This window comes from Rissa tridactyla, chromosome 6, assembly GCF_028500815.1.
Source record: "Rissa tridactyla isolate bRisTri1 chromosome 6, bRisTri1.patW.cur.20221130, whole genome shotgun sequence".
In the NCBI taxonomy this organism is placed as follows: Eukaryota; Metazoa; Chordata; class Aves; order Charadriiformes; family Laridae; genus Rissa; species Rissa tridactyla.
The window spans coordinates 62,122,040-62,145,890 of record NC_071471.1 but is presented as its reverse complement, the minus strand read 5'-3'; the positions used below and the strand labels follow the sequence as shown (position 1 = coordinate 62,145,890).

The 23,851-nt window shown below is 45.4% G+C and overlaps 1 protein-coding gene across 1 annotated transcript in view; it reads right to left on the bottom strand.

The window, feature by feature from the left end:
- RBM20 (RNA binding motif protein 20) overlaps nucleotides 1-23,851 on the bottom strand; it is a 107,616-nt gene that overhangs the window by 7,855 nt on the left and 75,910 nt on the right. Inside the window, 11 exon segments of the mRNA XM_054207297.1 lie at nucleotides 1,509-2,178; nucleotides 3,622-3,720; nucleotides 5,611-6,298; nucleotides 7,107-7,186; nucleotides 9,047-9,178; nucleotides 10,563-10,706; nucleotides 16,824-16,915; nucleotides 17,259-17,350; nucleotides 17,507-17,568; nucleotides 19,218-19,424; nucleotides 19,426-20,416. Coding sequence (XP_054063272.1) covers nucleotides 1,509-2,178; nucleotides 3,622-3,720; nucleotides 5,611-6,298; nucleotides 7,107-7,186; nucleotides 9,047-9,178; nucleotides 10,563-10,706; nucleotides 16,824-16,915; nucleotides 17,259-17,350; nucleotides 17,507-17,568; nucleotides 19,218-19,424; nucleotides 19,426-20,416 — 3,257 coding nt within the window.

The window sequence follows — 23,851 nt, the reverse complement described above, 5'->3', positions numbered from 1 at the left end:
CTTTCAAGTCTGTAGTTCAAAGATCTGCAATTTCTGGCTATGAGAATGAATTTTTCTTCATTGTTTTAAATACGTCTATTATGTGATTTAAAAGAAAATAATATAAAATCCTGACTGGTTGGCTTTCAAGTTAACTTTAAGCCCATCCCAGGTTTCCAAATCTGCAGCAGAGATCCTGGAAAACCTGCAAGCTTCAGTTAGCTCTTCTTAAGACACCCAGGGCCTTTGTGGCAACTTAAGTCCCATTTAAATTGATTTCTGGGCTTCTGAGCTGGCAGCTGCATTTGCAGAGAGCCTAGAGCCTTGCACTGCAGATCTCGGATATCAAGTCCACCGCAGAAACCTGGGAAGCACAAGGTTCCCTGGAGCTTCCAGGCTCCCTGCTGGCAAGTTGGAAACTGAGATACTGAAAACACCAAAGTAATTATGCTCTTGGGATACCCAAGTTTTTGTCAGCTGGCTGCCCATGAAGTGGGCAGCCCAGGGGAGCCAACCTTGCCATCCCCAGGCCCAGGGCTTTTGCATGGCAGTGTCATCTCCGAATATGCAAAGCCTGGCAAGGCATCTCTTCAGGCCAAACAGGTAAGTATTGAAAACTGAGCAAGTTTCAAATCTGTCCTGGAGGAAGAAGGTAGTTCAAAATCAGACATTCACATTAAATGTTCCAGCATTTTCTGGTTGGAAATTGCACCCTCCAAAATCTTCCAGCAACTTCTGTTCACAAACCCTTCTCCATCACAGAAGCTCCAGTAACAACAAAAAAGAGCATTCCTGGCCAACATGTTCTATATTGTTTTCCACTTCCCCTCATTATACACAGCCCGTTCGCTCAAGTTTCATTTGAAAGTGTGACAAGGAACTGAACTTGCTTTCAGACGGTCAAGATCTTTTTTCTCCTGACACCTAAAATATTAATAGGCAGCTATGATTACGTTTATTGGCATTATCTCACAGGATGTCCCACCCGTTATATTAAAGGCAGCATGCAGTAGATAACAGGAGATGATAAGGTAAGCCCTGACAAAAGGCACATATTTGTATGAACAGGGACTGAGAAGTAACAATCTAGGGATGATTTCCATGTTACTAATGCTTCAGTACACTGTGTAAGAATACCCACCTTGTCCAAGAGCCAGCCAGACACTACAGACACTCCTGCTGACCTTCAGAAACTGTCACTCATTTCATTGACAATTCAAAATAAATTTAGCAGGGCACTGAAAGAGTTCAGCTAAACTCATGTGAACCTTGACATGACAATTATAGCAGCTTATGCCTTTCAGAAAGCTTGCAAGTTGCTTATCATATTTCCTTTACACTATTCAGCTAAGAGCCTCTAATGGTTTAGCTTGGCGAAAGGCACTGGGGTTCTTTTACTGAACTGCTCCAAGGACAAGTCTTGATACTATTAGCAACATTTATTCCTGTTAGCAATAAATTTCAGTCTACTGTCAGAGAAAACATGCAAGGCTCCCTGCGGGCTGAAAAGAAAAAAACCCAGTAGTTACCCTTGGCCTCTGGACACTCTTGGCTTCCGTGTCTTGTTTCTTCACCGGCGTTTTTAACAAGCATTTCCATAACTTCTCTGCTCTCAGCTCCTTGTGATCCCATCTGTTTGTAATCATCTATAAATGTGTCAGGGAGCTGGAGAGTCTCTTCTTTCAGATGAACAGAAGGTATATGGTGATCTTCGGGCTCTAAACGAGTGTCAGAGCTCTTATCAATTTTTCCTTCCTTCTGCTGGGAATCAGACTCCTTAGCAGATTGGTCTTCTCGCAATTCCTCTGGCTTCTGCTCAGGGTCCAGATTTAGGCTTGATGCTTCAGTTACAGCATCATCGTTATCATCATCCTCCTCGTCATCCTGACAGCCGCTAGAAGCTACACTGCCCTTTGCTGATCTAAAGTTTGTTTCTAAAGCTTTATGGGCAAATTTGTCTTCACTCCTGGTTAAGTGGCTGTGATCGTTTTTCAGTTCTAGCATGGCTGACATACAGGGACACATTTCTGAAGTAGTTTTATTTTTTTGATCAACTGGTACTATTTCTTCAAGCTCAGTTATATCTGGCTCCATAATTAAATCGTCTTCTCCCACTTCATCTACCGTCACTAATTCCTCCATGTTAGCGGGATACCAGGTCTCACCTTCTATCTCACTTCCACTCTCCCAGTCTCGGTCCTGTTGCAAAGATGTAAAACATTTGAGAAATCAGTGATTTATAGATCATCACTTTTTAAAAATTGTCTTTGAACATCAGTAACCAGGAATAACTTTGATCTGGCCATGCCTAACCCCTCTTGTATTTTAATTTCAAAGAACGATAAGCCTTGGTGTTGTGATTTTAAAACTTATGCACAGGGACAAGCAATCTCTTTTTAATTGTCACATAAACTTCACTTTGTGGAGATCCTGTAACTGCCTTGGGGATTACAGTCTCTCCAGTCTCCTGCTTCTTGCTTTTCTGTAATAAGTAGAACAAGGCACAACCTGTTATACTTTATTGTGCAGCTGACGCTACTATGTGATCCCCAAGGAAACTAACATCTCCCCTTCCTCTACCTCCATCCCAGGGTGGCAAGAAATAGGCAGCACAATGAGAACACGCTGAACCCCAGTCTAGTGGCTTTCACTTTACTGGACTAGGTCCTTTAAATTCCTACGGTGACTGAGAAAACATGGCTACCTTCCGTAGTCATTTCCTTCCACCAGCAAGAGCCCTCTGCCAGGGACTGTGTTGGTAGAAATTGGCCTAGACCTTAAGAAAAATCAGTTTTACAGTTATACTCCAAGGTACATAATCTGAAATACCTCATACATGCAGCTAGGACCTACAGGATTCAGACGCTAATACTGGATTTCAGAAGTATTAGAATTATAAGGTATATGTTACTTTTAAGGCACACTTGCAGCTTAGATTTCAACTCCCAGACTCATCGTGTACACATAATCTATTAATAATCTGTATTCTCCTCCTATTTGGCTATTCTCATACTTCCCCTCCTAGAATCCTAAAACAGCATGAAAACGCCGGGAGTTGACACTGTTCTTGCCAGGAGATCAGTTTTCTACAGCAATAGATATCAACAGCTTCCATATCTGACCATCAACCCATGACCCTACAGATATGAAGCTGGAGGAATTCCAAGGACATTGCTGTCCGCAACTGCGATGCCACAGTAGGGGTGCTGTAAAGACATTATTTAATTAAAACCAGAAACAATCAGAAGAGGCTACTATCTCTAGTCCATCTAAGGCCTATGTTCTGAAAAGTTTTCATCATTAGTCCCCTCCTTCTCCACTAACTGACCGCACCTATTTTTGGGCATGGCGCACAAAGTTACTTGAGCATACGTTACTCACAGTTGCCAGTGCCAAGGGCTATGCATGTGAAGCAATGTACATGGGCAAAGAGCAACTAAAAAAAGAGGTCTGAAGAATTCAGGAAAAGCTATCCCTTATTGCAGAGGTCAAGATACGGCAAGTTAATTTAGACAACCGCCTTCTACAACCCTTTACATGTCTTTCTATGGGTGTTTAATATTTCAGTTGGGAGAATGTGCTACCAAACCTGCGTTTTCACTCATTTTGTCGTGGAAGCTGCACCAACAACGTGTCACCAACCTTCTCTTTTCTTGTGTTTTCCAGAATCTCTCCAGATTCTTTTCCTTGTTTATTAGCTGAAGGTGAGCTCTTCTCTGGAACTTGCTCCTCTTTTCCAAGCTAAAATAAATACAACATATACACGTATGGCAACACACAGTGGTGCTCTATTATGTTTCTATTCTGGGTTGAGGGAAACAAAGTCACCACAAGGTCACATTCTTTATTTCTACAGTTTGTGCAAGTCAACTGAGCTGTGGGAAAAGACCCAAGAATTGGATTCCACTAGCAAAGCTGCACAAATAAGAATTAAGAAAAAGAAATGGAAACAAAATTAGAGAGATGTAATTCACATCATAGAACTGGCTAGAAGGCAGGTGGGGGAGAATGTGAATTCGTTAAAATTTCCAGCCTCCACTCCTCTGTTCTCTACCCACATCTGTTATGTTGGCTCAGACATGGTAAGGAGAGCAGCAGTGTTAAAACTCTGGAAAAGACCTCAACTGTTTTGTTTATTGATGTGGGCTCAGTTGAGAATGCAACTGCTTGCACAGTTCGTACTTTGGAACAACAAAACCACAGTACTACCTGGCACTTGGTAAAAGAGGGGTGAAGCGAAAGTGTGAGTTCAAGACATTCAAACCTATTTCTTCCTTTTAAGATAAATTATTAGCAGTAGTCCCTGGAGTGGTGTGCCTTTAACAAAGTAACTTTAAAGTAACTTGAAAAACATGCAGAGGAGTGTGCAACACTGGTGATTTAGGATGCTGTCTGACATTTCGCTCTGACATCTCCTCCCAAGGAACCATCCATCACAGTGAAATACCAGCCAAAGGAGAAAGATGACAAAAGGTGGTACGGACACACATATCTATGCCATGAGGTAGTGCCGCTGCCTGTTACAGGGACTAGCTGAGTTACAGGATCTAGAGATTTCCACCAACCTTGCCCCGGCATGAGAATGAACACAAGGTCAACTAAAAACAACCAAAGATGGCCCCAGCAGCACAAAGTCACAAGCTAGAGATGGACCCCTGGTCAGCAAAGCAGCTCTGCAGCCTCCTGTGCCAGCATCCCTGGGGGTGGATGGCGGCAGTGGATCACCAGGGGGGACTGGGGGAGGCACCATGGCCAAGAGCCAGTAACAAGATCCCTGTAGGATGGGGATATGAGCATGGGCTGTACTGGGACTGAGTGAATGAGGCAGATTGATCGGTTCCCTCTCCACTTTTTCCAGTGGAGAATCAAACCCACAAACGCTGCCACTTTACCAACTGGGACTATTTCTCCAGAGACCCCATAATTTTACAGGTGAGCCAATACAGCAGTTCTGCCATGGGAAGAGATTCCTCACAGCACTTTGAAGGGAGCGGTGTGAAATTATCCCTGACACAGCTGAGGGTAGGGACATATGATTAATAGAAACCAACTGCTCTGTTGAGTTGACCAAAAAGAAAATGTTCCTCATTAAAAGTTCACTCCCCACTTCAGCAGTATAGCAACCAATTCCCTGCATTGTCCTACAAATACTACACATCCATGTAACATACCACTTAATTCCCAGATAACTTAATCCACATCACAGGAAGTGGAAGGAGGTGATGGATGCAGAGAGAGCAGCTATGGAGTATTCTGCCCAGATTTAGAACAGAGAGCAGTAGGGCAATTGCCTCTGCACAGTCTGCAAACAGCAGACTGTCACTTGGTTTTCTTGGGAGTTGTCTGTCCCCTTTCCCTCACTGGTTACCCAGAGGTTCTGTGCTTGACGTAGAAAGACAACATCCATGTACTCAACACTGTAACAGTGTAATAGATCTGCACGATCTGGGCAAAGATGCAGACAAGATGACTCCCAAGATCTCTTCCAGGACTATATTCCCTGATTTTAACATGGCAAAACTTTGCATGTTACCAGCACCACACCCACAACAACTGATCTAAAATATTTAAGAAAATATATTACTTCAGCATTTACCTTCTTCTTATATACAGTTTGAGATCTCTATTTACCTCATTCTCGGGAGCTTTGGTTTCCTTCACATCACTGCCTTCAGCAGCTGCATCTTCCTCTTGGTCTTTTTCAGCTTTCTTTACCTTATTCTTATCACTTTGTTTTTGTCTGGAGCCCTCAGATGCTTTGCCGTGCTTCTGTTCAGCTGCCTCCTCCCTGGCAGTGTCCTCGCTGTAAGAATGCCTGCGTTCCCTTGACTTTGCCTCTTCCTTTCTCTTAGATCTCCCAGGTAAATCCTGCAGCTGCCTCTGAAACTTGTCAGATTTTGTCTTAGAGGTTTTTCGGTAATAGTCATCTTCCCTGCTCTTGTAGCCAGATAAAGGATGAAGGGAGCCAGGGGAACCACTCCTTAAATATTTTTCTCTGTGCCCTCTGCCTCCTTCAATCCGTTCATCCAAATCAAACTTGTCCAGCTGTCGGGAATAATGTTTCCTCTCGTGTACCCATGTGTCAGTCCTGTCCCTCTTCTCATCCCCATTCTCTCGCCATTCTCTGCTGTCTCTTTCCTCTTCCCGTCGAGAATATGGGGATTGATCCCACGACTCTCTCCCATTTCCCCAGTCGGTCCTGCCGGTTCCCATCGGGCTGTGGGGTGAACTGCAGGAAGTAAAGCTGGGAGTGTGGGATCGGGGCGACAGGGAGCGGCTTATGGGGCTGCGAGAGCGAGGCCTCTCCGTGCCATACCTGCTGCAGAGGGAAAAGGCAGCTGTAACTGGCTGACCCACTGTGGTCTACCAAATTCTTGTGCACTGGAAACACACGGGGACTGCCCTGGGGACTGCGAACCTGAGACCCCAGGCCTTTCACAGACATGCAACGCACAGCTGCACACACAGTGAACAGGAGAAAAGGCAGTGTCATATCCATAGAGCTTAACTAAATCCCCACAGATCGGTCAAGAATACAGTCACTCATTCTTAAAAGCATCTCATAGGCGTTCAGCATTAAAAGCTTGTAATACGTTAATACCTGTACAATGACTCTAATGTCTGTACCCTTAATACTCACTTATCTAGGGTATTGCTGAGACAAAAGTGACAAAGGCCACCTGTTTATAAAAGATGTTTTAGGACTGATTCCTCTCCATTTTTACTGGAAGGTCCAGAAGCCAGGCAGATCAGAAATATACCCAAATACGTTGTAATGTGAACCATCTCCTTCCCTCTAGGTCTCACAGCGCTCCCAGCCTTTGCACTTTTCACTCAAGGGGGAGGAGAAGGGAATGGCTTCATTTGTGTGTTCTTCACATGCCAGGCGTATTTTCTGAGTCATCATCATCAGTTATTTTCATAACATGCACAGTATTAATCTGATCTCATTACATAGGCCCTGCGCCTACTATTGAACCCACTTACATTTTTACAGTGATTTGAAGTGAAATCCAAATTAAGAAAGCAAATGAGAGAACAGAGGGAAGCACACAGATAATGCTTTTTCTGCCTGTAGGTTTACGGACTTATCCAGGTCTCAATTCCAATCAATGGAAAAACTTTACCTGTCCACTTCACGCAGCAGGTCCCTCTCCCTCTGCGAGTGGATGTCCTGGATGATAGCAGCCACGTTCTTGCCTGGTTTCTAAATAAGACAAATACACTGTTTAGCATGCTGCACTACTCTCCAAGCTAGTATAGGTGATTTGTTCTTCAAGAAACAGCATCCACACAGCATTTAATTATACTACTACTGAGAAATATTTGGTTTCAGTTGTGGTTACAGTCTTTTCTGCAGCTGGTATCTCAACAACACTATCAAAGCAGTAAAATGATGCAAACGGAAAATTTGCTCCATTACGTTCTAGCACTGTCTCTTCACAGTTGGCTGCTGTAACAGGCTTTGAAGACTAGCTTGTCCTTCCCTGATACACATTCACTACAGAGTATTTCTAAGAATTGGATATAAAAGGAAACAAACCAGATATTTAATTCAGATATTAGAAAAATTAAGTGCAGCAGCTTATTTCTGACCCTCTAGGAATGAACTGCCTTCTCCTCATCTTAGAGGTTAGCTCATTCTGGAGTACAGCTCTAAGAGACTATGTTTAGCCACAAGAGCTTCAGAAAAGGTAAGTGCAAGGAAGACACGTACAGGAAGTGCTGATTACTTGAGATTCAAGATCATTTACAAAAGATGCACTACTCCAGGCTAGAGTGCATGCAATTCGTCAAACACTTGGAGCATGCACAGCTGAGCAACATAATCATGCAGGAACTTGGAACAGCGTGTAAATAGGTCATGCATATTCCTCCTTCCATGTTGCACTTTTGTTTGTTTGTATGTTTTTAACAAAGAGAAAGGGTGTTTGCTCGTGCAAAGAAAAATAATTCCATGACCTGAAAAACTGCCACTGGAAAGGCTGAAAATCTTTGTGCAGTCTAGGCAAACTCACACACTCTCCTGGGTAATTCATGTTCTGCCTCTATGTTAAGATGCCCAGTCTCTGCCACCTTACATGAGAACCCCTCACCATACCACACTAAGAAAGACTGCCCTGGCTTATGGACTTTTTGGCAACTCCCTTAAGTCTCCTTAAACTATTATACACGTACAGGAGAGAAAGAGACTTTCCCAAAGGTCAAACCAAACCATCCGAGTTACTTGTTTTACCTGAAGGCTCGTAAAAGGTCCCTTAACCTCTTAACTTGGAATATTACAGAGTTATTTTATAAAATAACTTAGTGCTGTGTTAGATAATACAATATGAAGCTCTTCATCTCTGCATTGCCAGTTCCAGTCCAAATCTCCGTGAAAAAAAAATACTCTCTTAGCATTACACGTAGCAGTACACAAGCTTCCATAAATACGCTCACAAGAACACTGATTTTTGGACATCACTCAGGTGTTCCCATATGCTACACAAAGTCTAAAGACTATTGCTCTGTTCTGACTCTATGTAAAAAATAAAAAAAATCTTGCTTTTTAATTTAGGTCATTCACAAGAAAGAAAGAAAAAGAAATCAGTGTGATGTTTAGCCCTGCCATCACTGCTTGGTATAGAGATTGAAGCAGTGAAAAGCATTGCTTCAGGCTTAATGCCTCACTAAAAGAATAGGACTGTCTTATTTTTTTTAATAGGAATAGGACTGTCTTATTTTTGCTGACATGTTGTATCTTACACATGGCTGTGGTTTAGACCTTTGTTAGACCAAGCAATGTGGGGAGCCCACTCAGAAGGAAGCTCAGAAGGGATTTTTGAAATAATGGTATCAGAGGATGAAAGAAAATGGCATCTTTTCCAAGAGCTAAAATTTAGAACAAGAGCAAGCAGCTAAGTATAAAACATCATTAACATACATTCATTAATTTATCTTTCTTAATTTCTTTTTCCATAATATTAAAGCATTAATTAGAAATCAGTAATCAGCAAAGATTTTTAGATGTATTCTCCAGGACATGCCATGGAAACTCAGGAAATGTGATCAGGAATGACTATCTTACCTTCAGCTGCAATTCCTTGTATCGTTTAGACATCCTAATAAGCAACTTGTCATCATTTATCATAGCAGGTTTTTCTTTGTAGTACTGCACCATGGCTTGTGCTGCTTCACTGTAAGCCATTTCCAGAAAGGCCTAGCACAAATGGGGAGAGTCTTAAAATCTACTACATAAATAAAAATACAAAGTATAAGAGAGAAGACGCAGCACAATATTTTTCACTTTTTCACTTGGATTCTTCTCATGCAAAATGTCTTCATGGTACAGAACTGGGTAGCTTTGCAGCCCTGGAGCTGAAATAGTAACACTCAGTCCATTGCTCAGATGCCTTTTACCTGCAAATAATGGTTTCAACCCAGCTAGTAAAGCTGATATGCAAAACTTTAGAAGCCAGTTTAGTTAAAAACTAAATGACTGGAATTTAATCTTTCTTGATATACGAAAACATCACCTTTCCCTCACTTCCTCACTGGTGCTTCTACACCACGGTCAGCTGCTGACAGTATGCAGAACTGCACCGCAGCATGCACTGCTCCCAAGATTGTCAGCTGTGTCTTGCACAATTGCAAGGGATCCAGAGAAAAGCAGAACATCAGACCACGGGCAGCCAGAACAAAGCCAAAAACGAGTTTAAAAAACCTGAACAATGTTAGCTAGCACTTTCATTTACATGAAAATTGCATTCGATGTGACTGCAGTTTAACTGGTCAAAGAATATATTCACAGCTGTGTAATGACTGCATTTTGAAACACTGCGATCTCAAACATTGCGGACTGGCATGGATTCTACCTCCATCTGTACTGTCTGCTGCAGTCTACCACCACTGGTAGACTTAAGCTACTTCAGGTAGACTTAAGCTACCTTGAAGAAAGAGCTCTACTACAATTCGGTGCAGATTAAAAGGGAGTGAGTGAGGTGTCAGTGCCCCCTGTAAGGGCAGAGCCTTCCTTTAGCACGTGTGTGCCAGATCACCCAGCGCAGCCATGGCTGGGGGCTCTGCCACCAGGCTGTGACTGTAATTACACCACTGCGGGATCTGCCTCTGCTGTAACAACAGTTCGGCAAACAATGTAGGACAGCCGAACCAAGCTAGAGTGAAGTCAATCTTCAATGCCCAGTTCAACTCTATGAGTATGAGTAAGAAGCAATAAAACCCGTCCAAACAGAACAAGAGAAGTCTGAAAGTAACCCTAACAAATGGCTGACAGAAGAAGTTACTAACTTTTTAAAAATTATTATGATAAGTTTTAAAAGTACAGTTTTACAACACTTCTTCATTGAGATTTCAGGGTTTTTTTAATAAGAACTGTGAGGCAGTGGTCATACTTATGCCATCCCCTCATTCTGCAAACACCAATATTTTTTTTTTTACTTTAAGAGCAGGCTTCATACGTTTACGTTTCTATCAAAAAAAAAAAAAAAAAAAAGGAAAGAGATTTTCCCCAAAGATTCTGTCTTCACGTCAATATGTCTTTATGCCAATAGACGTCAATACCAGTGACTCAAAATGCACAGTACCTGATTAGTGGATTTCATGAGGATATAGTTGGTGACCTTCCCAAACGGGAGGCCCAGGTTAATGACATCATTCTCTGTGCAGCTTCCCTCCGGGAGGTTGCAGATGTGAACAACTCGACCCAGTGTAGACTTCCTCTGGGGAAACTGGGGAAAAAAACAACTCAAAACAATGTTTTAATCTTAGATAATCCATCCACTAGATAAGACCTTACATTTTTGCAAAAAATGAAATGTTCTGTTCTGCATACCTGTTATTAAGGACAATTATTCTTCTGTAAAACCTTATATTTTAACATCCTGGTTTAGAAACACAAAAGGGAAGGGAAATGTTTAACTGCAGTGCAGCTTTCAATGGAGTCTCCATCCCTGGACATTAGAAAGCACAGAGAGGATTTCTAGACGAGATGCTCTTGTTTGAACAGGACTAACAATATTGCTGCAAAAGCTAACCTGCCACCTCAAATCTTACAGACTCCAGGGCTTCAGCTCCCTGGCATGTCACAGCAGAGGGCTGGGCTGCCACGGGCACAGGCCGCTGCACCGTACTCAGCGCCAGCGAGAGTTTGGAGGTCCCTCCGTGTTTGGAGAAGGAGGCTGCCCCTACCATAGGGAGGTCTCAGCCCCTCCTGATGAGGTCCCTGCAGGACCAGTACCCACCTAGTACACCAGCACAATCCCTGTGGCTCCTCTGCCAAGTCAGACAGCCTTCCTCACCCCATCCGCGTCTGTCTGTCCCACTGGGGGCTCTGTGCCTTCCCCGCACATGAAGGCACCACACACTATTGCTGAGTAAAAGGCCCTCAGCAGATAATTTGCAAGCAATGCACAAAAAATTAGTATTTTCAAGTATTCCATAAACGCCCATTTATGTGGTGCTGGTGGTGCCTGGAAATTGAAACAGATGCTCGCTGCATTCCCTGCTGAATTTATGGATGTTAGAAATCAGTTTAGATGGCTACAGAGGTGTTCAGGATAGCAGAGGCTGAACTTAAATCCTCCTTCTGCCCCAGTGGACCAGACTGGGCCAGGGGTAAAAGTGACCCCATTTAACTTGTGAAAGGACACACAGCTGTACCTCAGGTTGGAAAACCTACTACTTTCCACTCTCGTTGCAACAACACGCAGTAGGAGGGACTTTTCCCCTGGGGACATAGTGACCACTGGACAAGCAGACAGGCAGGGCTCCCAAATTGGGTTGGCACAGGCACGTGGTGCCTGTGCGATAGTCGCTTCCCAAGGGTGGAAGTCTATTTTGGAGTGTTGGGGCAGTTCCCAAAGAGCTGCCCATCTCCCTGACGTGGCAAACAGGCTCTACACTCCTTGTGCAAAGAGGCTTCGGGATATACTTGGAGAAGAACATAATTTACCCCAGCTAATGACATGCGAAACATTGCTCACACAGGATTAAGTCTTTCCAGACTACTTCCCTGTTTATGACCTCTGCTGTTAGGATTTTACTGAAGAGGTAACTCTACCTTCAGTTAAAATTGTGCCATTCAAGGGAAGATGCAAATCACGTAATCTTGTGGGATCAAGTTCACCAGAGCCATCACAAATGTTTGGCTTGTCAGCAAGTTCACAAGTTATAGAGCTAATGTTATCTTATTTACACCTTCATCCCATTACCTTCCCTCCAGGCTTCACCACTTAACCATTGGTGTATTTTTGCTGCAGCAAGACCCTGCATTATACAGTGGTCTGCTATTTAGCTTGCATCTTACAGAGCCTGCCCAGGTGAATAAGGTAAGTCAAAGAAGTGCCAAAGTCCAGAAGTAAGATATTTTCTTTAGCAGAAAAATAACAAAGACCTGATCCTGAAAAAGATGAAGCAACTCAATTCCATTTGAATAGAAAAGGAAGAGATGGCTGCGTGCATCTGGCAAGGCAGCACGCAGTGCACGACAGAAGAATCACGGAATCACAGAATCTTCAGAGTTGGAAGGGACCTCTACAGATCATCTAGTCCAACTCCCCCGCTAAAGCAGGGTTGCCTAAAGCACATCCCTCAGGGCTGCATCCAGGCGGGTCTTGAAAATCTCCAGAGAAGGGGACTCCACAACCTCCCTGGGCAGCCTGTTCCAGTGCTCTGTCACCCTCACTGTAAAGAAGTTTTTCCATGTATTTGAACGGAACTTCCTATGTTCCAGCTTGTGCCCATTGCCCCTTGTCCTGTCACTGGGAACCATTGAAAAGAGCCTGGCTCCGTCCTCCTTAAACCCACTCTTTAGATACTTGTAAACATTAATCAGGTCCCCCCTCAACCTTCTCTTCTCCAGGCTAAAGAGTCCCAGCTCTTTCAGCCTTTCCTCATAAGGGAGGTGCTCCAGTCCCACAATCATCTTGGTTGCCCTTCGCTGGACTCGCTCCAGCAGTTCCCTGTCCCTCTTGAACTGGGGAGCCCAGAACTGGACACAGTACTCCAGTTGTGGCCTCACCAGTGCAGAGTAGAGGGGAAGAATGACCTCCCTCGACCTACTGGCCACACTCTTCCCTATGCAGCCCAGGATGCCATTGGCCTTCTTGGCGACAAGGGCACACTGCTGGCTCATGGATAATTTGCTGTCTACCAGGACCCCCAGGTCCTTCTCCTCAGAGCTGCTTCCCAGCATGTCCGCCCCTAACATATACTGGTGTTTGGCATTCTTCCTTCCCAGGTGCAGGACCCTACACTTGCTTTTGTTGAACCTCATTAGGTTCTTCTCTGCCCAGCTCTCCAGCCTGTCCAGGTCACGCTGGATGGCAGCACGGCCCTCTGGAGTGTCGGCCACCCCTCCCAGCTTGATATCATCAGCAAACTTGCTGAGGATACACTCTGTCCCCTCATCTAGGTCATTAATGAATATATTGAACAAAACTGGTCCAAGTATTGACCCCTGAGGGACACCACTCGTTACAGGCCTCCAACTAGACTCTGTGCCGCTGATCACAACCCTCTGGGTTCTGTCACTCAGCCAGCTCTCAATCCACCTCACCGTCACCTCATCTAGCCCATACTTCCTCAGCTTCTTAATGAGGATGTTATGGGAGACAGTGTCAAAAGCCTTGCTAAGGTCAAGGTAGATGACATCTACGGCTCTCCCCTCATCCAGCCAACCCGTTATAACATCATAGAAAGCTATCAGATTGGTCAGGCATGATTTGCCCTTGGTAAATCCATGCTGACCACTTCCAATAACTTCCTGTTCCTCTATGTGTTTGGAGACGACATCCAGAATGAGTCGCTCCATTACCTTCCCAGGGACAGAGGTGAGACTAACTGGCCTGTAGTTCCCTGGGTCCTCCTTCTTGCCTTTTTTGAAGATTGGAGTGACGTTAGCCTTCCTCCAGTCCTCAGGCACCTCTCCTGTTCCCCACGACCTTGCAAAGACAATGGAGAGTGGTCTAGCAATAACATCTGCCAGCTCTCTCAGCACTCGCGGGTGCATCCCGTCAGGGCCCATGGACTTATGAATGTCCAGCTTGGCCAAGTGGTCTCTGACCCGGTCCTCCTCAACTAAGGGAAAATCTTCCTCTCTCCAGACCTTCCCCCTTGCCTCCAGGGTATGGGATGTGTGAGGGACGGCTTTATCAGTGAAGACCGAAGAAAAGAAGGCATTCAGTAACTCTGCCTTCTCTGTGTCTTCCACCACTAGGGCACCCGTCTCATTCATCAGTGGACCTATATTTTCCCTAGTTTTCCTTTTTCTGTTGATATACTGGAAAAATCTCTTCTTGTTATCTTGAATACAACTACAGCTATCAGGGGAAAAGGAAATCTTCCTGACAGCAAGTGCAGTCCCAGTGTAGGAACACCCCAGGTCACCTGGTACCTTCTGTTTGTTTTGTTAAATCTGTTAAGAGGTGGTATGTTAAGAGTCTCTGGGACATACAGTCTGGACACACGCGCTCAGCAGTACATTAAATCAAATGACTGTAAGATGTTACCACCTCCCCACAATCGGCAATAGCTTAAACTAAAATGCTACGCCATAAATCTGCTGTAATTCATGATTACGAAGTGGTCACATACTCATACCAGAAGTCAACGGGCTGTACCCAGCAATAATTTTGTCAGCTGACTGAAGATAAATTGTATCCATTCATTAAATAGAGCTGTAAATCACAGCCAGAAAAGAAATATACACTTTCCATATCCACAGTCTGGAAGTTAGAGAAGCTGTTGTGTGTCAAGTGTTGAATGTAATTTTCAATAAGACTCTAAAGTTAACTTTCTTTGCAACCGATCTCTACAGGGATTTACCAATGCAGCTGGACAACTACTACAAAAATAATTTGATACACAGCAGTGAAATGCATCTCATACCATTTGCCATATTATTTCACCAATCCAATTTGGTTATTTTTTATTACGGGTTTTTTTTTTCTTTTTTTGTTTGTTTGTTTTTTGCTTTTCAAATTCTTTATCCCTTTCTTGAGCTTCACATGAATCTTTTCTAAAGATAATAAGAAACTGATAGTCCCATCCCTCCAGTGCTAATGGCTCTCCATGCCTGAGTGAAGACTTGTAGCACGGCATTTGCCTTTTGAAGAGGGATGAGTTATTTGTGGATGGCTAGCACAGAGCAAGCTCTTCCAGAAATCCGAACACTTTGTTTATGATTACATGCAGGGTCAAGTATAATCTCCCACTGCTCAGTTAAATGGCAGCAGCTTAGCTGAAAGTGAATACTACCGTGCAAAGGTGTAATAAATTATAAGCCACCTGGGTTGCGGGTGAATGACAGCTGGCAAACTCAATCTTAACACCTCTAATATAGCTCCCTGTCCACCTGACGAGCTTCTGAAGAAAAAGAGGATTTATAGTGACCGGAAAATCAAAGTTATTGTTTCTTTTCTCTCTCATAGTACTGCAGGTCATTCAGAAGGAGGACTTCTGCAGTCAGCTTAAATGATAAATAGTGACAGATTCTAAGGAGAAATGATACTGGCATTAGCAGTAATTTCATTTGTTGCGAGGTTGACAGACATGATGAAAAGGAACGTTCCTCCGCACCCGCTGCTACTCCACCTCTGACCTTGGAGGCAGCCGTCATCAGCAGCTCTGCTCTTTGCTCCCCTGCACACACAGTGTCTGTGACAGGCAGAAACTAAAACCCCTTCAAATAACCTCTGTCACAGCAGAACCACACAGTAGAAAATTGGTTGGATTAAACAAATCTGGGTGATGTTTCTGTAAGCAAGGCCTGATGCGAACTGGAGCGGCAAGGGGACACAACTCAGCTTGTCTTTCCAGAGTGTTTGAGACCACATCCAGATATATACACAAAAGCTAACAAGGTGAAAACTTGAACCCCTGGATTACTGCTGCTATTCTATGAAAGTCCTAACATGACTCCTTAATGTCTCCAGCTTTAATTGTAGCTTTCCAATATATGTCAAGCTTCATTTTAACCCTAACGACTTTGTATTTCCATTATATATATGATTTGCTTTTATTTGCCTTTTTGCTTGTTTTTCTTTTTTTTTTTTCCCCTCTTAAAATCTTTCTGCTTTGTCAGTGTAAGAACCACTTTTAATGTTATCCTTTTCTTTTTTCTGGCATTTTTTGATTATTGGGCTAGGAATTCAAGTGCGTGTACAGCAGTACAAATGGGGACCTGTGTTGAATGCAAGGTTGGGGGCGCTAATAAACCTAAACCATGGAATGCTGTACACCAAAGCGAATTTGCTAAAAGGTTACCAGTGGCGGCAGATCATATAAATAGTACACTAAAATAAACTAAGAAAATTTAGTCCAGTATAATGAATTGATCTGGGACCCCCAGGTGAGTAACGGTTAGCAAAGCAGCAGCCACTATCTTTGCCACCATTGCTACGTGGGAGAAGGTATCCAGCATGGGAGAGGCTGAGAGCAATTGCTACAAATAAATAACTGGAGACATGGCAGGCTGCTTACTGGGGGCGACACTCAAAGTGAAAACTAATCCAAATCTTCATTCCAAGCTGACGCTGACCTTCCTGGGTCAAAAAGACTCAGAAAATGGGGGAAAAAAGACAATGAGAGACACACAAAACCATTTACCCCCCTCCCCAAACCTCTCTAACAAGCAAACAACTTTTAGCATCGGGAAAAAAAACAATCAAGTTCTGATTTGGCCAAAATCAAAAACATAAAAGAGCTGCAGGGAAGTTGAAATAACAGACTGAATATTCAGACTAATGTTTAAAAGGAAGGCTTCACAGTTTTAATTCCAGTAAGCAGCAGTGGCTTCTACAAGAATCTCGACATGGAGATCAATTTGCTTAGGTACTCACTCTTACCCCTGATGGAGCAGAAGAAAATGTAGAACCTGGCTGGCCAAAGGATCTTGCCGATGTAGTGATAAAAGATGAGCCAACATTTGGTGGATAATCTAAATAATGGATTACACACATTTCATGAAAATCTTGACTCATAGTAATTGTATTAGTGTGCTCAGTAAGCAATGCCCCATTTACATAATAATTAATTTCATAGTCTCTACACAAATTATACACTATTTGTACTGTGAAAACAAGTCATTGTTTGAATGAAAAATCAAATCATACTTTGAAAGGCATAGTATTGACTTTTAGCCTTTCTGTGCACAACTTCTAAAAAGTTTTCCTTGGAAACTTGTACCGCATTTCATTTAAAATGTCCACTTTTCCCCAGAGACTGACTTCCCTTTCAATTAAAAGAAAGTGTTTTTAACTATTGCACATACAACGATTCACCTTCGATACTAGATGGATTGAAAACTGCTGCATTATTTGGCGATAAATGCAATGTTCCATCTGCTGAGCTTAACACACACCGGATACCAGTGCTGGAAAAGAAAGAAAAGAACTTTAGGAGCATGCACAATGTGCCATAAATACTAAAGCTTAATTATTATACAGTAAATTCCCGGTGTAAAGCCACTGAAGTAAGGGATGCTCTGTTAGAAATTCAGTTGGAAGAGTGTCTCTAAAATAATACTTACTTATCTGAAAAAGCCATACATTTTTGGATGTGAAGACTTCCCTTAATGTGCTGATCCCAGTCCTACGTTGAAACAAAGAGATAATGAGCACAGGAAAAATCCTGAGACAAATTTACAAGAGATTGCTTCTCCATTCAGTTTACCTTATTCTAAAAACAATACTAAGATGCTGAAGATCAAAGTGTGTGATGCTGGAGCCAAGTGCACCTTCCATCCAACGCATTTACTGATTCGTTACTTGTAGGTTAAATTATCAGTTACTTTATCAAAGGAGAGCTTCTCTGTATTAGTTTTTAAATCCAGTATACTTCTACTAATTTACTTCACTCTAGCTGAAGAGCTCATCCTGCAAGGCGCTGAGCACCCTCAACTCCTGCAACATCCACAAAGAAGGTGCTCAGCACACAGGGCAGCCAGGGCAGCGCTTACTCAATTTCAACAGATTAGCAAAAATTGTCAAAGTACATTTAGCCATTTACACTTCTATGATCCAAATGAGGCAGTGTATTAAACACCAACAAACAGATCAACCAAAACTCACTGTAACGGTATTTTCCCTGCCCCTTTAAGATGTTGAATGAAAAAAAGAAATGCACAGCATGCCCTAGATGGGGGCTACTTCAGACCAGCCCTGTGGCTGCAGTAACCACAGCAATCCCTTTTGCAAGCAGCTACTCAAAGAGTAAAAGGGAAACATGAAAGAGCAAATATATTCAAATATTCCAAAGCTGCTGGGTGTATAAGTATCAGGTACTATTTAATTTGCTGGACATCTTCCTTCCTGTATAAACACTGTTGTAAGGTTTTTGTCAGGCCCCCATCAGTGTGAAAACACATGCCTTTGCAGTTAGGTGCTGGTCCTGTGATGCGATGGAAAAGGTGGTGAGGACTTGTTGAGCAGGGCTCACCAGGAGGCCAGAACAACCTCAGCCAGGGCCCACGAATGGCTGTGGGGCTCAGAGGGCCACATAAATGGCCTTCTCCAGACCTGACCTATACAACATGATCTAGCACACAGGCTCTCTAGGCAATTGCAAAGCTGCTTCTCGAGGGTGAGGTTGAATTTGGAGCTCCCTTGGCAGTATGAACTGAGAAGTGGGAACGTGGTCTGCACCACACGTGCTGGGCAGCTTCTTGCTTCCAGGCCAAAGTTGCTGGGAACCCTGAGTCCTAAATTTTCCTTAGAGCTACTAGAAGGAAGAAGAGATCCCAACAGAGGAATTATTAAAATCATTTTATCAAAATGCGCTGTTGCGTTTAAGCAAGCTGGTTCCACACGGCTGTTAGGGGGAAGCCTTCGGGATCAGAAACGCGAAGAGAAAGGGAGAGGCAGATGAAACCGCAGATGTGTGGTTACACCACCAGCTTGAGAAGCGGGGGATCAGCTTCAAGCTCCTCCTCCCCTCGCTTTGGGCCCAGGAGATGAGCCGCAACCCCAGCCCGGACCTCGCGTTTCTCACGCTGTGTATCGCTGCTTTTCACAGTGAGATGCGGAACAAAACCAGATCCTGAAACCCCACGAATTGCCATGAAACAGATGTACAACACCCTAAGCAAAACTGTGGCCCTTTGTCTCTGCTTCTCTCGGGCCACCTCTGCGGCGATGGATGCTGACGGCGATGGGGTGGCAGGAGCCGGTGGCCAGATCAACCACCAAGCACCCTGTTCATGGGTCCGAACCGTGCCCAGGAGGTGCCTTAAAACCACTCACCTTCAGATCAAAGATCTTCTTGTCGCAGAGGGCGCAGACGTGGGGGAAGTGGAGGGGGGCCGCGCTGCGGAGGTCGCCCAGCTGGTGGGGCGGCAGGGAGCGGGCGGGCAGGTCGGACGCGCCGCCGCCGCTCTGCTCCTCCTTCTGCCTCATGCGAGGGCTGCCGAAGCTCTGCTTGCTGTGGTTGAGGCGGCCGAAGGCGGGGGGGGGCGGCCGTGCTGAACTTTGTGTCAGGTGTCGGCTCTTCGGGGTTGTAGAGCTCGTTTCTTATTTCATACTGCTGCTGACTTGCTGACGGCCACAGGCTGTCGCCGGGCGCAAGGTCAGGCTTGTTTTGGCTGGGGAAATTAGGGATATTTTCCCAACTGTTGCTTGTACCGCTGCCATGCAGGACGGGGCCGGGATCTCCTTTCGGATGGGAGCCCGCGCTCGGGTCACCAGGGAAGGCCCGTGCCGCCCCGTGATGGGCTGCCACCGCTGCCCCATAGGCCTCCTTGGAGAAGGTGGCGGCCGCTGCCTCGTGCTGCAGCTGGCTGGGAGCCCCAAAGTGACCCTCAAAACATGGCCCCGCTGCTGCTGAGGCAGCATGGGCCCCGCCGGCGAGGAAGCCATGCTGGCTGGGCTGGTCCCCCTCGGAGGCGTACGCCTGAGGGGCGGTGGCGGCAGCGTTTTGCTTGTTGTACTCGTAAAATCCCCCCGCAGCAGCGGCAGCGGAGGTGGAGGCGCCCGCCTTGTTGAGGCCCACAACCACGGGCTGCTGGCCAGAGGTGGGAGCCATGACACTTCCAAAGGGACTCATGACGATGGCGTTGGGGGCCTGGGCCTGGACGGGCCCCAGGCTGCCCCCTGGCGTGGCTAAGGCCGGGCTCTGGGCAGGAAAGGCAATGCCGCCAGAGGGGAACCTTGCGCCGGCGATGCCGGGCCCCTGCGGCGGCCCTGCAGCGTGTCCCTGCGGGGCGTTCATCACGGTGGGGTGCCTCAGCTGGTTGAAGAGCGGCTGGGACATGGCCACTTTGGAGAGCACCTGGTTGAGGACGGTGGCGGCGGCCGGGTTGTTGGTGACAGCGGTCTGAGCCAACTTCAGCCTATGGAGGGTGAGCTGCGCCTGGAGCTGCGCCAGCTGCAGGCTGGCCGGCGAGGGGAGCAGGGGGCTCGGGGCACCGACGGAGAACGGACTCTTCTCCAGGAGCTTGGCAGCGCTGCAAAGGATCAGGATCTGGGTTAGCCGAATTCGCCCGACATCTACCTGCACTAAAGCCTGGCATGTGATACAAGGCCACTTCCATAGATTTAGCTTATCTAAAGCCAAGGAAAGCAAGGTGGTGAGTGACAATACAGCCATTAACCCATCATCTTCCCTTACACATCCGCTGGCGCATCCCCTTCAATCAGAAAGCTACGAGAGAGACAACTATGCCAAAAATCTCTCTTTAAAACCCCCATTGCATCCCTCACCAATGCTCTGGACCAGGCCTTCAGCTCATTTTAAGTACCCACAGGACTCATGCCTCTAATGCAGACCAGGAACAGAGGCAACACAAGCCCTCCCACACCATTCCCAAATCTATGTTATTTCTCTTCTCTGCACTTTGTGCAACCTCCAGCCTCCCTGCTGAGACATCGCTGCTCCTGACCATTATTCCCTTTTCCACAGAGGAAGGGGATGTGGAGAAAAGGACATCAAATGGGACTGTAAAGCCAGCCCCGTAGGTACTTTGCACCCAGCACATCTGGCTGCATAAAACAAGATGAAATACACCACTTGTATTTATTTTAACTGTTTACAGTTCTCATTTAATTAATCTGCATGGCAGACAGTTCTGTAACAAAGTAGTTTCTCTTTGTGCAGATGCAAATGTAGAGGAGGATAAAAAGCGAATGATTTGCCAGAAGCTGGAGCAACTAGGAACAAACTGTCCTGAAGAATTTTCCCAGTTCAGCTGGAACATAAAGCAAAATTTCTGCAGTGACAGCTGGTGAAAATCAAGATCTTTATACTTTCTAGAAATTAAAGGTGCATTGAATGTTCTCCTTCAAGTCTTCTACATGGCATGAATAAACAATGACTAAATTGCCTGCTTGAATTCCAGAGCTGGGAAAATAGGAGGTGATAGTTTAAGGCACGTGGTGGTGGTGGTGCTTGGCCTTGGGAAGCACCTTTAAGACATCTCACCAGTTCACAGCACCACCACCACCGCTTTCTCCCCCAACCCCGTCAAACCCTGCAAACATAAACCAGGAAAAAAAAAATCAAAACGGGTAAGGTCTAAAAAAGTTAAAAGCAAGAGAAATGTTATAATGGAAAGTATTAGGCAGCACTAGCTTCCAGGCAGCTGCTCCCACCCTGCTTTTACCACCTGCCCTGCACCCTTCCAGGATGCCTCCCGCATCATCTGTGGCAGAGCCAGCCTGGTCCGCATGTACGTACACCGTCCCGTGGCCACGCTCCCTCCGTAAGTCATGCTGCCTGCGCTTGGCAGCAGCCATTTTCATGCCTCCACCAGAAAAATGTTAGCCATCACTTTTTCCACCACCAGGAGCCTCTGCTCACAGACAGCACAACTACTCAGCGCATTACAAATGGCTGTTCATTCTGAAAATGAGAGCAGAGAGCATTCGAATAACAGGGATGTGGTCCAAAGCTCAATTAATTTATATTGTAAAAATGTATTGAGTTTCAATTTAGGCCTTTCAAAGCAGCAGGAGCTATGCATCAACCGCCACGCAACCCTCACTGTTAATAATTGGCCAATTTGCTAAACTGCATGGATGAAGTTGTAGTTAATGATAAATGTCTTGTCAGCATGCTACATTTGAAAACCACAAATTAGCAAAACATCTGCTTAAATCCAAAGTATGACTAAGAGAAAATGAATGGGTTTCATATTTAACGTTTAACTTCCACTAGCAACTGCAAGGCACATCTGTCTCCCAAAATACAAAACGCCATTTGGATAAGTGTATCATTATGTACTGACGAGACTCCCTGCCAGCACAAGCTGACACCAGTGCGCTTCAGAGCTGAGGTGCCTTTTGTTTTCCCGTGTGGTTTCCATCGCTTACTCTCTGACTTGCACTTATAGTGCAGTTTGCTTTAAATTTGATTACGGATGAGATTCGGGGCACAAGTGCAGCCAAAACAACACAGAGGCACTCAGGAATCTCAGCCCATGAGAGCCTGAGGACCCATAAAAGCAAGCTTCCAAGGAGCCCTGTGTGTGGGTGTAAGGGCTTCAGCGAGCAGAGGATGCCACACTGGCACACACACTGTTGTCACCGCCAGGGCACATGGCACAACCCTGTGCCCAGGCTGTACTGTGCCACCAGCGTCTGGAGCGTCCTGGCTTGTGATGTGCTGTGTGGGACTTGCCACAGTCCTGACAATTGTTTCATTTTACAGCTGGTTATACCTTTTGTACGCTAAGTAAACTGTAAAACTCTTTTTAAAAGTTTTATAGAGCATGCAAATAAGAATTGCCTGGTGGTCTTAAAATAAAAAGAAAAGCCAGAAGCCAGCATACGATGTTTTCAGGCTCAGGAGCCGCAGATGACTCCTGTTCCCAGCAATCTAATCTCACCATGCTGCAAGCCTGTGCAGCAGCGTGCACATCCCGACAGCTGCAGCCGCTTCCCAGCTCTCGTGGCTACCTGCTGGACGCGGGCATGGGTTCCCTCTCTCCAGTGAAATCATCTCACTTGACACGGCCACAAGCCCTGAAGCTCCCTCAGCCTCCTCATATTGTGACCAACTTTGGAGCACTCTCTTAGAAACCCCCCCAGCACATAAGTAGTGTCCTGCCAGAACACCCCCGAGCTGGGCATGCCTGGGGCGCTTGCTGCACCCCAGCTCTGGAATAATTTCTGGGCTCTGCAGCTGGGCGTGGGGAAGGCAAGGGCAGGAGTACCCTGCATGGCTGCGTGGTGGGCAGCCTCCGGCCAGCTCAGGTCAACAACTTTTGGGCCGTGCCGTGGAGCTGGGCAGCGCTCTGCTCCCTGTGCCTGCCAGCTTCATCCCCAGCCTGCAGGCCAGCAGTGAGGAAAACCGGGGAGCTTCAGGGAGCCGCCTTACCTGCAGAAAAACAAATGTCATAAGGAGAAGCCGCAGCCTCCAAGCCACACGCAGAGGGACAGAATTAGTGAGGAGGGTTGCTCCCATGCACCAGTAGGTCTGAGAATGGCCACAGCTTCGAAATACAGCTGTCTGTTATGAATTTCCAGATTTCAGGGTGTTTCGGGTTGCACACTTTATCCCCCCACAGCAGAAACAGAATATTTTATCATCTAATCAAGGCAAAGAAGGAAGGTCATGTTCATGGGTCAGTGGGAAAAGCAGATACGCAGATGGGAGGTTGGGGGAAGAGCTATGTAGAAAGCATCTTTTAGAGTGACACCCAAATTTGAGGATTTCTGTTCTACCATGAAATACAGAACATAAAGAGACACACGGGACTGGCGTGCACAGCTTTGAAAATTTCTTTCCCTCTTTCTGTTCTACAATCATAATATTTATGTACTTGATAACATAATTTTGCAAATACTCCTGCTACAGATTTACTAAACTGTTGGAAACTCCAAACACAAAGTGAAGATAGCACTCAGCTAAGGCATTTTGTGGGGGCCGTTCACCACTACTA